At 40.7% G+C, this 13,762-nt stretch overlaps 1 protein-coding gene across 1 annotated transcript in view; it reads left to right on the top strand.

Moving 5' to 3' along the window:
* The window catches only part of SNTB1 (syntrophin beta 1), a 225,977-nt gene that overhangs the window by 207,130 nt on the left and 5,085 nt on the right, over positions 1-13,762 (top strand). Inside the window, exon 6 of the mRNA XM_057735334.1 lies at positions 10,975-11,171. Within this exon, the coding sequence (XP_057591317.1) occupies positions 10,975-11,171 (197 nt within the window). The remainder of the gene's footprint in view (positions 1-10,974; positions 11,172-13,762) is intronic.

The following is a 13,762-nucleotide window of genomic DNA, read 5'->3' as shown; positions in this document are numbered from 1 at the left end:
CTCTCCTCTGATATCACTTGGGAGCCAGAGACACCGAACGTCTGTACTAAACACGTCGGGGACTCTTTGGTGCCTGAGGAACTAACCTGTTTCTAAGTGCTAAAAGTAGCTGCTGCCTCAGGCCAGTCTCAGACATTTTAGGAATGCTTCCCAGTGGGAAAGGCTGGCCAATGGCATTTGTCAAACATTAAATTATAATCAGCCTGTGGTTTTCACACTAAGCCTGGGAGGCCCTCTCACTCTTCGAGAATGTGGGCATATTCCATGGGCATTCCCTAGAGTAGCATAAAAGGCTCTACATGCCCAAGAATCTGCACTCTGTCAGACTGAAAAGCGTGGGGTTTGCCTATACACCCATCCATTGCATTTGTTCCCACAGGCCTGGTATACGTATTAACTGTCAGCCTCCTGTCCTCCCTCGTACCAATCCAGGAGCTCTTCAGGGGTGGTGAGTGGGAGATGAGCAGAGTGAGGAGATTCATGGACTTGGGAATCAGACAAACCAGGAGTCAAATTCTGAGACCTCTACTTGCAATGTGATTTGGGGCAAAATATCCATCTCTCTGAATCCAAGTCTCCTCATCTCTGTGAAGGGGGTAATGGTATCTTCTGCTTCATACAGTTATTGGTAGGACCGATGGAGACAGTATATTAAACCTTTAGCAGAGGACTGAGATGTAATAAGTGATTGATAAATGCTAGCAATTGTTAATATTGGAGAAAATAATTGGCATTAATGTATGAATGACTGAGAAGTAATCGCACTTATTTGATCCCATCTGTGATACTATATTTATCAGGGACTTGTAGTGTTTTAAACCAAAGTCACTGAGATGTAAGAATGGGGCTAATTAAGAGTTGTGGGTTTGTTTGTAGAGAGAGGGAGTGTGAGATGGAAATAGGGAGCCTGGACCCCCTTACCTCACACCACAAAGCTAGTTCTGAATGTTGCCTGTAACAGCATCGCAGAGAGGTGGCTTAACTGATGGCTTCCTCCTCAGAGCAGGAATTTCAGTTCAATTTAAGAAACTTTTAACAGGCTCCTCCTATGGGCCAACATTGTACTAGGGGCTGATGGTAGGGGAATTAAAAAAAAAAAAAAGGCAAAAAGCGAGAGATAAAAGGCAAATGTTGTAAGAGCTAATTGTTCAGCTTATACAGTCATGGCTTTATTTTCTCTGTAAACTAGGGCTGATTTTAATTGTCATTACCTTATATGGAGAAGCTCTTGAAGATCTTTTAATACATATTCTATACCCATTGTGATATATGTTGAACTACTCCTAATTAAAGCATAGATGGGATAGAATGTATATGAGATAACCAGACAATTCAAAGAATGTATCTAAAAGTTAGAGTTCTAAGATTGCTAAATAATAATAATAATAATAAAAAAAGCATTAACTTAAAAGAAAAATTTTACCAAGACATTGAATGATCATGATGTGATAGTATCCATCAGATTGCAGGTTTTGTTTATCCCTAGAAGGAAAGTACGTGGATGAGTTAAGCCCATGTATGACCTGAAGTCTTCACTATACTCTCTCACTTTAATTTCCTTCCTACCTATAGTTGACCAGCTGGAGTTTGGCCCCTTTTCCTGGTATGATGGAAAGAGTATAGACTCTATAGCCATGTGGACCTGGGTTCAAATTCTGGACACTCATTATGTGGTCCTGGGCAGCTACTTTATCCCACAGAGAACCATGGATTGCTTGTTTGGAAAATGGAGCTCATAATACACTGTCAGAGTCATCATGGTGGCTGAATGAGACAGTGTGTCAATGCAGCCTTGCACATAGTAGGCATCTACTTTCCTCCCTCTTTATTACTGCTGGCAGCCAGCTGTGAATGGTCGTGAGGCCGTGGGGAATGATGGAGGATGATCACGAGTCTCCGGAAACGCACCTGGTTAATACCACTAACTAGTCAAAACTGGGCTCTGATCTGTTTTGCAGCTCATTCTCCTTTGTTCAGTGTGTCTTTGCTCACACTTAGTATCCCTCAATGATATCAGCTTTCCAAGAAATGGGATCTCGCCTAACTCTTTTACCACCATATTCAGAAGCAAGAAGTTTAGAAGGTAGAAATGAGTCCAGCGTTCAGTTATTCTTGGCCGAGGGACAGCACGCTCGTTCTTGGGCAGCCCTTCCTGTCTGATAGTTTGGGGTTTGTTAGAGATTATTTCCCCTCACTTCTTTCCTGGAGAGTCTGTTGACTGCTGAGCCTCATTAGGGGTGGCCAGCTGATGAAAGTATTCAAGAGCAGCACCAGGAGCATTGACGGGATCTGACCAGTTGCTTTTCCTTCCTCCCTCCCTCCCTGCCTCCCTCCCTTCCTCCCTTTCTTTTCTTTACTCTTTTCTTTTCTTCTTTCCTTTCCTTTCCTTTTCTCGTTTATTTTTGTGTGGCTTGCATTGTGGCATATGCAGGGAGATGCTAATTACAGCAATTAAGTAAAATGGGATGTAACATTGCTTAGCAACCCAGTTACCTAATCTGTAATTTTACTAATTTGCCTGAATTTGTGTGCTGCAACTGTTTTTGTTTTAATTAAGGATATTAATAATAATGTTTTTTAATGGAACATTTTATGCGACAGTCTCTAACACTATCCACAATTAAATTAGTGCATAAGCAACCCTTATGAGATAGGTTTTTTGTTTTTGTTTTTCTCAAAATCAGTCAGGCAAAAGGGGCATATCTGAGGATCAAGAAACAATATGCAGCCTCATATGGTACCTCAGTTATTGGTAGAGAAACATGTGGCCTAGCCTTCTGCAGGAATGACTATTTCTACCGCCAAGCTCCTCCAAATCTTGGACAAAGAATTGGACTTGAAAATGGGCTTATCACATAGCCCCTCTGAGCCTCATGATATCCACCACTTTGGGCACTGGAAATATTTTTAAATGTTTCACACTTTCTTTTTATCTTATAAAAAGATACATGGGTTAGGGACCCATTTATATACAATTCTTTAAATGTACACGGGATCCATGCTAGCCCTGAATGTAAAATCTTCAGGACTTTTATTTTTCTGATGATATGGTTACCTTCTACTCCTACACCAAAGGAAACAAAAACAAACAAATAAGAAAACACAAAAAAACTCTGGCTCCCTAAGCAACCAAGCTACTACTGAAAACACCAGTTGCTAAAGATGGATTTGGAAGAAGAAACAGGAAATGGTTGTTAGGCTGTTAGGCTGTTAGGCTGATCTCATAGAACAGCCGATCCCAGGTAACTTTTTTTTTTTTTTGCGTTGGAAGTGGTTTTATTTATTTATTTTTAATTATTTTTAATTCCAGATACCTTTTAAGATCACTTTTTTTTTTCAGGACTGAATTAATCTGGAAATTAGCATTTAGTGGATGCAAACCCAAGTTCTTTGGATTTAGCCATAATTACTGTTTGGTGTGGTTGAGGGTTGGAGGGTGGGAGAGAAGTCATAATATCTCATAAGCAGTAATTAATCACAAACTTCTTGGAAAGGGGTCCTCTTTGTATTCTAGCCGTTCATTTAGTCATTCATTTGACAAATATTTACTGAGTACCTGCCATGTGCCTGGAGTTGTTCTAGGTGCTAAGCGTACAGCGGGGGTAATCAAATAAAAAGTCCTGTCCAGATCAAATTAATTATAATAATGACTATTACTATATATTCTGTGCCAGGTGCTATTCCATACAGTATTCCTGTGACTCATTTCATCCTCACATATTACTAACCTCAGTTTTCATTTGCAGAACCCAAGGCATAGAGCGTTTAAGAAACTTGTCAAGGTCATACAGTTGGCTAAGAGCCAAGGTGGGGTATCTTCCCCTCTGCTCTGTGCCCTCCTATCTATGGCTTCATTCTCTGGCCCTGTTCTCTCGTGTTATACGGTCCTATTCATTTGTTCACTTATCTACACTCCTTACTCATAGGGAGTGTAAAATCTTGCTGGAGATGGTGGCTTCACTTCCAACCATGGAAATGTGTATCTGAATTTTGTAACCAGGGAAAAAAACATGTCCTTGGGCTTCTCAAGCAGTTTCCGATAAAACTTAGAAATTGGGTGTGAATTGTAGCTTGAAAGCCCATTCCAGGGTGCCAGTATTTTCTTCTAGCTGGATAAGAAAGTTATCTTCTCCAAGGAGACAGCATTTTCTTGGTTGCTGTAGTTTAGTCTCTGCCGCAGATAAGAGACAGATGGTCATATTTTTAAGGATACACAAATAGCTTAAAATGTAAAATAATTGAAAGATAAATAATAGCTATTTCAGAGTTCCCCGCCGAGACTGCAGATCAGGAAAGATCTTTGGGAAGAATCTTGGGAGGAATGTAAAAAGGCTGTTCCTGGCAGGATGGGAAAAACTCAGGCCCTACCTTTTCAAATGTCCACATGATAACTTTTAAAATCTTAATGTCCAGCTGACATTTACTTGATGCATAGTATCCAGAATCTGGCTACTTCACTGTGTTCCCAAATGCAGCTGCAAATGAAGACCCCATTAGGAGCTTTCACTGGCCCCAAATTTCAAAAGATTTCAAAATAGGTCAATTGTCTGTGTGTGTGTGTACTTTGTAAAACTGAATTCACATTTCAGAAACGTTTTGAAACACTTGCATTCATGCAGTTTCTCAGTCAACATGTATTGAACACTGACTGTGTGTCAGGTAAGGTACTAGACACTATGGAATCAATGAGAGATGGGACAGGGCTCCTACCTTGAAGGACGTCGGGGGGGATGAGATGGTGACCTTAAGCAGTGGGGTAAATGGATTGATGATGATGTGTGGGGTCCAGAGGAGGGCCACTTATCTTGAAGAGACCCGTGCTGTGTTTGGTCTTGAGTGTCCGCAGATCACTGTGCTGTCAATAGCAAGTTTGCTTCCCCCAACATCTTCCTACCCAGGAGCTGTCAACTTTGACAGGTGAGCAACAAACCTTACATACAGAACAGGCGCCCAGGAACTCCTGCTGGCTGCCAGCCTAGGCAGTCTCAGCCTTGCTGGAAGTGCCGCTACCTCACCTTAGATCCCAAGAAGCAAATCATCTCCTCCAAGTGTGGTTCTCTCAAGAGGGGCCAAGGTCCAGGGACGGCTTTGATCCAGCCATAGACTCTGAAGGCGAGAACTCTACCATCCCTGCGAAGTCACCGGCCAGCCCATGCTTGAACACTTCTGCAGATACTGCAGACATGTATGGCTGTCCCCTGCCTCCTTCCCATTCCCCACACAGTCTCTCTTCTCTGTTCTGAGTGATTTCCAGTGCTCAGTTGGAAGGAGGGGAGAAGAGACTTGAACAGAGCAAGAAGCTCCTTGAAGGCCCCTCAGAGCCCCCCTGAATCCAAAAGGATCATGTAACATCAACTGGCAGGTCTCAACATGTCTCCTGTCTCACTTGCTGGAGGCCAGTACGTTCATGTAAGGGATCTAATGAGGCCACGAGTGTAGGTTTCATCCCACATGGATGGGTTAACTTCATTCTGAGAAAGGCTATTCCGTAGCCACAGCCTGCAGGTGTCAGGTAATAGGAGCCAGACATGGACAGTTTAGACTAACATAGACACGAACCAATGCAGGAGGACACAGGTGAGTTCATCTAGTATTCCAACCCTGGATTGCCACTAACACTAAACAAACGAAATGGGTATTCCACACTGAGTCAGAATGTATATATTTTTCAGTGCAATGGAAGTCCTGATTCTAAAAATTAAAGTGAAAGATTTGGGTTCATTTTAGTCCCATAGCCTTGTAAAGCTCATCTTTACATTGTATGGTTTATGTTACTTAGAGAAATTTGTTAAGAATTTTTTAAAAAAACTAAATAGAAATAAAATCACCCATAAAATTGCTTGACATTTTAATGGACTTGTTTCCAAGCTTTTATTTTACATAGTTGAACTGCATATCTAGAGCCTTTCAGTGACTATAGGTGCGTTTCCCCACATTCACATGTGTTCTGAAATAATTTGTTAGTCCAGAGGATGTGTACCCATGTGTATTTTGTGGATATCTGATGTAGTTCATTTGATTTTCATCTGGAAAAAGTATCCTTTTGTTACTAGTATGCACACTAGGTAGCAGAAAAGACCATTTGCTCTGTCTCACAGTTTACATACAGTACTGTACATTTCATTAACCAATATTGGTATTTTCAAAAGAACACATAATTCAGCATGTCTGCTGTTCTTCAGATTGCAAATCAACTTGTTTAACACAAATGTTATATAATTCACATTCGGTTAGTTGAAAAGTCCATTTTTCCTCTTCCCTTTTCTTCTTCAATGGGAATTTGGTGATGAGACAAATAACAAAGTACCCCAACAGTCCTCCCCCAAAGGCTTTTTTATTTTAATCATTACTTCCTATAACGTGGTGAGTTTCTCCGTCAAGGACTCCCTGTGCCTGGTATTGGTCAGCTAGATACAGGGCTTTCTCATACCTTATTACACTCTCTGAGTAATTTCATTCCTTATACCCAGTCTTACCAAATGCAAAATTTATAACAAGTTGCATTTTCCAGTTATTATTGGCTTTAATTTTATAGTCTCTCTGGAGAAAAAGAAATATTGGTAAGAAATTTACAAGCACATGACATTCTCTTTGAGCGTGGTGTGTCTTTTTTCTTGCCTCACTCGTGCCTCTGTGTTACAATTATGCTGGCCCTAGACTGTGACAAAGTTGATGTCTCCTGGGTGGAAATTTAGTGGATAGAAAGTGAGAACATGAACAGGGAAGGCATTAGGAAACTAATTTTTATTGAATGCTTACTGTGATGCACTATATACTGAATTAAGTCCTTTATAGATTTTCTTTTTCTTTTTCTTTTTTTTTTTTTGTATAAGCATGACTTTTAATGCATTTAACATTTATGTACCCTTAGGAACATAAAGAATCAAGTCTGGTTTTTTCTTTCCTTAAAAAAAGTAATTGTAACTAAAAAAAAAGTTATCCAGTTAAAAACGAATAAGAGTAGAAAAGATATATAATGAGAAGTTAAATTCGCTACTTCAGATCTGTTTCCCAGGGCAACCACGATTAGTATTTTCTTATATGTTCTTACATAAATATATTATAAACACACAAAGGCATATATAAATATGTAAGTGTGTGTTACTCCTTCCCCACCTTCCTTTCTTAAACAAATGGGAGCCCAGTATATTCACTTTTGTTTTTTACTGTAGAGGTTTCATTTCTATAAACATGAATACAGCCCATTCTTTCCACAGATATATATATATATAATAACTGAGTATGTATACTGTGAGCACATATATTATGACTTATTTAACCCGATATTTCTAGTCTTTTGCTTTTATAAACAGCGTGGCATTGAAAATCCTTGAATATACATTCTTTCACATACTTTTTAGTTTATTTCGAAGCTGCCCCAATGTATACCCCCAACTCTGTTACCAAACTTTTTGACTTCTGCATTTCTCTTTGATTAACTTTAGCATCTCATTGTTATTTTGATTAGCCATCCTCTGTTTAGTTCCACTGATCTTCCCATTTCTACCTGAATGAGTACTAACCTGTTTCGATTAACACAGCCTTAAAATATATTTTAATGTCTGGTAGGTTCAGTCTCCCTATATTTCTCTATAAAAGGAGCATTTAAAACATATTTTAAGGACAACATTTCAGATTGCCTTAATGACAGATTCACTAGCACAAAGCAGTTATGCTCTCATTATACAAATCCTACAAATCCATCACAGGCAGACCTTGAAGATATTGCGGGTTTGGTTCCAGATCATAACAATATATTTTTTTAATATATTTTCTTATATTTAATCCTAATCATATGAGGCAGGAATTCTATTTTTAAAATAAGGAAACTGAGGGTAGGGGCAAGGGGTGGAATAATACTTACTGAGTACGAACCATGTCTAGGTTCTGTACAAGGTACCGTACATAGATTGTTTCGTTGGGTCCTTATGAGGTGGTGACTCTTAGAACAGTTCACTAACGGTAGAAGAGGGTTCTAATGCAGGTTGTTATGCCTCCCAAACCTGTTTATGTCCCTTTTCAGTTTACCATGCACCCTGCCAGCCGTGTCCAGCTGATAGATTTTAAAAAGGAAGAGCTAGATATATTTCTTGAAGCAACTAAAATGTAAACACCTGTGAGTAGAAAAACACTTTTGAGCAATTAAGGAAACACAAATTCCCTGGTGGCGCAGTGGTTAAGAATGCACCTGCCAATGCAGGGGACACAGGTTCAATCCCTGGCCCAGGAAGATCCCACATGCTGTGGAGCAACTCAGCCCATGCGCCACAACTACTGAGCCTGCACTCTAGAGCGCGTGAGCCACAACTACCAAGCCGATGTGGTACAACTACTGAAGCCTGGGCGCCTAGGGCCTGTGCTCTGCAACAAGAGAAGACACCGCAATGAGAAACCTGCACACCACAACGAAGAGCAGCCCGCACTCTCCGCAACTAAAGAAAGCCTGCACACAGCAACCAAGACACAATGCAGCCAATAAGTTATTTAATGAAATTTATTAACTTAAGAAAACACAATGTGAATTTGTGGTTTCTCTATATACTTCTTCTTAATTTTTATCTGACCTTCAATCCCTTTAAATTCTTAGGCTTTTGAGAAATGTCTTCTGTTTCTTTACCCTTACCCAGACTTTGAAACCTCCCGGTAGCTTCTCAGTCACTCTTGCTCCCTTCTCATTACAAAACGCCCTCCTCCCTCGAGACGAATTGGACTCAGTCTCTACGTGTTAAATTCCTGGGCAGGGGCACCCATGTTAGCAGACATTTCCCTTCATGCTGTCCTGGACTCTCCTCTCAATGAGATTCATGGAACCTCTCTCTCTTGTATTATCTTTTTATTGCGGTATAATTGACAAATAAAAGTATATATATGTGATGATTTCATATCCATATTTGTGAAATGATTACCACAATCAAGTTAATACATCCATCACTTCATAGTTGCCTTTTCTTTTTGCAAATTTTAATTTTTAGCAAATTTCAAGTCTACAATACAATATTATTAACTATATTACCATGCTGTTCATTAAATCTTCAGAATACATCTTACAATTAAAAATTTGTACCTGTTACAATTAAAAATTGTAACTTCACCCCATTTCCCCCAGCCTCAGCAGTCATCATTCTATTCCCTGCTTCTGTAAGTTTGACTTTTTTTTTTCACATATAAATGATGTCATACAGTATCTGTCTTTTTCTGTCTAGCTTATTTCATTTAGCATAATGCTTCCAGGTTCATCCATGTTGTGGCAAATGGCAGGATTTCCTTCTTTTTTTTAAGGCTGAATAATATTCCATTATGTATATGTGCACCACATCTTTCTTATCCATTCATCCATCGATGGACACTTAGGTTGTTTCCATATCTTGGCTATTCTGAATAGTGCTGCAGTGAACTTGGGAGTGCAGATATCTCTTTCAGATACTGATTTTGCTTCCTTTGGATATATCCTCAGAAGTGGCACTGCTGAATCATGTAGTAGTGCTAATATTCATATTTTGAGGACCCTCCATACTGTGTTCTATAGGGGCTGCACCAATCTACAGAACCACTTACCATCTACAAGGGTTCCTTTTTCCCCACATTCTTGCCATTTGTTATCATTTGTAGCTTCTCTATCTTCAAAGAATTGTACAACCCAAAGCCTTTTTCAATTAACCTTTTTCTTCAAGTCATCATTGCAAAACCCCCCACCGAATTTCAACTTTGTAAGTAAAAGAAAGCTCCTCAGAGTTATACGAGCTTGTCGCTAGAAATTCAACAGGCTACAGTATGTTTTATTTTACTGATAATTTTGGGCTACAGTATTTAAGCTTGCAAGAAAAAATAAGTTTTTGGATTTCCTCTGTACAACTTTTAACCTAGCGGTAACAAGCCCTTTGCCTAAGAAAAATAACTCTCTCATCCACCAAGTGAATAGACACCTGGACTTTCTTTAGCAAATGGTGAAGTGTTTCTTTCTGTGTTGAAAGATAAGGTTGGAAATGCAGATATCCTGGAGAGTAGCAACATTTGCTAAATTATACTCATGCTGTCCTGCAAATTATTGATATGAGAGTTTCTCCCAAAAAGAGGCTGGGATATGGAGGGGAAGGAGACAGCATAAGAGATGCGGGTGCTTAAAGGGGGCAGGTGAGAAGCAGGAGCCAGTGCCTGCTCAGAAGGCAGCACTCTGAGACTTTGATTCCTCATGTTTCCTCTGGCCATTTGGAAAATATTTACCATGGGAGTCACACTTTATGCTGAATATATGTTCTAAAGTCAGTGTGAAATCGTTTATAGTAAAAATCACTCTTGAAAATCCCTTTAATCTCCCATAAAGTGCAGTTCTCTTCCACGTCTCAAGAACTCCAGTATCACCGTTCTCTTCCAAGCTTTAGCACAAATACACAGGTTGCTACTTCTTCAGCTGAGTCCCATGGTTGTCTGCTTGCATTTGGAGGCTGTGTGCATGAGAAGTGCATACTCACAAGTGCATTCAGTGCAACCAGATGCTCCAAAGTACAAGAAACACGGGGCGGGGGGAACTAAGTCTAACCCAGGAAACAACAGATTTCCTCTCTAGTCTCATGCTCTCACTGGGTCATATATATGCCCAGGAATGGAATGGGGATGGAGGGAAAGATGGGATTTTCTACATTATTTAAATTGTTCTTTCAACCATTTACTTAATCATCTTCCTTTTTGGTTGAGTGAGTATAGTTGAATTTGCCTAACTAGTCATAAAATTCAACTCCTCTGCATAGTCAACTGGATGCACAGTTCTTGGCTACTGTGTTTATCCCAGTCTACCGTTGGTGAGGAACTGGGTGAGGAGATGGCAGAAAACCATGGTGAACATTAGGGTATAGTGTGCCTTTTGGTTCCAGATCAGAAAAATGAGAGCAAATCACCAATCTGGGGCTTTTCTCAAAATTATCAGGTGAATACAGTAGAGTTTCCATTTGGATGATTTCTCTCTATTTTTTTCAACAGGCTGGTCCATTCAGGTCCAGGGAAAGGATCACCCCAAGCTGGTGTAGATCTGTCCTTTGCAACGCGAACTGGTACTAGGCAGGGGATTGAAACACATCTCTTCAGGGCTGAGATCAGCAGGGACCTCTCGCATTGGACACGGAGCATAGTACAGGGGTGCCACCACTCAGCTGAACTCACTACCGAAGTCACCACAGGTGAGCACTGCTGGCTTTGGGTTTGCGATATCACATCCTTATGGGAAGAATGCACCCTCTACTCCACCACGACTTCAGAATAGTTTCCATTACTGGCCATTTGGGGCACTTAAAATTCCAGAGGTAAATTTAAAATTCTCCTAAATTAAGGCACCGAATGCCCTACTAAAATGGAACCTAGGGGTTTGATTGTGAAAAGCCTTATCCCATCTTCATTCAGGAAAAGTGGTAACTTAGTAGTCAGATGTTATTTCTACCATGTTGGTCAGTGCATATCTAGAACATTTCCATCATGGTAGAAAGCCCTATGGTGTAGCTCTGCTCTAAATGAACAAGATTTCCCACATGACCTCTTAGGTACAGTGTTTCCAAACCTTAGTCACACTGAAAACAGTAACAACAAAAACAATGTTATTTTAGTTTTACCCTCAGGAGCCTTGGATTGCTGGTGCTTATTCCTAGAGATTCTGACTCGGCAGTTGTGGGGTGGGGCCTGAGAATCTGCATCTAGTATGATACCAGGCAGTCTGATGCTGCCAGTCCATGGACCACTCTTTGAGCAGTACTGCACTAGGGTGCAAATTCTTCCAGCACCCAGGAGTATTCTAAAAGATGGTACACATGTCAACATGTAGTAGGGCTTCTCCACATCTCCCTTGCTCGTGCAAACAAGAAAAACCAGATGTTCTGTAGAATTTCTCCTGCAGCATCTCTGAGATAATCAAAGTCTTTTAAAAATTATCCTGGAACTAATTGGTACCCCCAATATTTTCCAACATTGTTGAAAACGTCTCTTGGAGTGTTCCTGAAGTTTTTAGTTTTGACACCTATTCTGTATGGCAAGGAAAAGTGGAGTTTCGAAACCGAGAGTTGGAAAAGGCTCAAGTCACCTGAAAACTAAATTTAACGAAGTGATATGTGTAATTGCAGAGAAGTCCAGACTCCTTGCAACAACTTCAGGAGTGTTGGAAGGAAAGAATGAAGATGGCCAAAGGGGTTTGGTTTAGTTTACATTCCACAAATCTCATAAAATCTCTCTATAGGCTGAACTCTACTTGGACAGGAAAACAATGAGGCTGTTGATAGAGCAGCCAAAGGAGAATAACAAAGAATTGTGTGGACTGAGCTAGCTGGGTGGTGGGAGAGAAGAAATTATGGAAGTGGCCAAAGGCGCAGCCCAGTTTCAAGTGGAAAGATGCCTGCAAAGAGTTGGGGGAAGGGGCTTATGTTTTAATCAGAGCGTCAGTTAGCTTGACAATAGGTTCAATTTATCCTGTATAGATTAAGAATGTCTTCAGATAACTGATTCCATTATATAATGGCCACGACTACCACTTTAGGTCAATTAATGTTAAAAGTAATCATGATCAGTTAATTCAGATCATTCAGTGGCATAGCTTTAAAGTTCAAACGTAGAGGAAGGAGGAAAAAACACGTTTAGAACCCAGTCGCCCACATATTCTACAGACGTTAGAAAAGTGTCAGAAACGAGGATTCAAGATGGGCAGCCATAACTACGTCTGTGCCGTGTCTATGTAACGTTTTGGTCATCCTTGAACTGAACTGGTGGCAGAGGTCTAGGGCCTTTCTGAGAGGATAACTTAAGATTTGCCAAGGGGCTCTGCCCAGGACTCATAGACCTATTAGAGGATGGGATGCACCTTTGGAAAATATCAACCCTTAGTTACAAGTTGAAAGATGGTTGCAGGGGTATCTGTTTTAACCAATTAAAATCCACCTGATTCTGTGAGCAGATAGACACTGTATTTCTTCTCCCAAACTCTGAGGGGCTCACCCACCCCAGTTATTACTCTGACAGCCTCTTCTCTAAGGTCCCTCTCCACATCCCTCCGTATCCTGAGCACCAAAGTGTGAGAAGGCTGCACGAGACACACTGGAAAGAAAGAGCTGCAATCTTAAATCTAAACCACTGGGTTGGGACATGTTCACCTCTCTGAGCTTTGCTTTTTTCACCTATAACATTGTAACTGCTTTCGGAGTGTGGTAAGGTGAAATTCAGTTAGGTTTGTAAAGCTGAGCTGAGCTAATGATGATAGAGAGTAATCAATACTGCCTCTACTTTTACGCCTCCTGAGCTCCAGCCCCAGCCAAGAAAATGTCCTCGTTTCCCTAAAGAGCTTTCAGATGTATATGAAGGCCAGAGCCAATTGACTGGCCAGGGTCCGTTAAATGTGGTGTTTTGTGAGGCAAAAAAATCCAATTTGATACTTAACCACCTTTTCCAGAACTCTTTGATTTTGCTTTTTTTTTTTTGGACACCCCACGCGTATGCGGGATCTTAGTTCCCTGACCAGGGATCGAACCCGGGCCCGGCAGTGAAAGCGCCAAGTGCCAACCACTGGACCACCAGGGACTTCCCTCCAGAACTCTTTGATGAAGGGTTTTAAACACTCACAAGTCCTCCTAATGGGAACTTGGAATGGGGTGGCAGTCCCCCTGTCCAGTTCATAATCTGAGATCTCTGGTCTCTTTTCCTAAATGCAAGGTGGACCACAGATAAATGCTGGCACTTTACCCGATCAGAAGGTTTTACTTTTGTTCCATTGGATCAGAGGGCACCTTGTGGACAC

Source organism: Hippopotamus amphibius, chromosome 5 (genome assembly GCF_030028045.1).
Source record: "Hippopotamus amphibius kiboko isolate mHipAmp2 chromosome 5, mHipAmp2.hap2, whole genome shotgun sequence".
Lineage (NCBI taxonomy): Eukaryota > Metazoa > Chordata > Mammalia > Artiodactyla > Hippopotamidae > Hippopotamus > Hippopotamus amphibius.
This window is presented reverse-complemented; position numbering and strand designations above follow the sequence as displayed.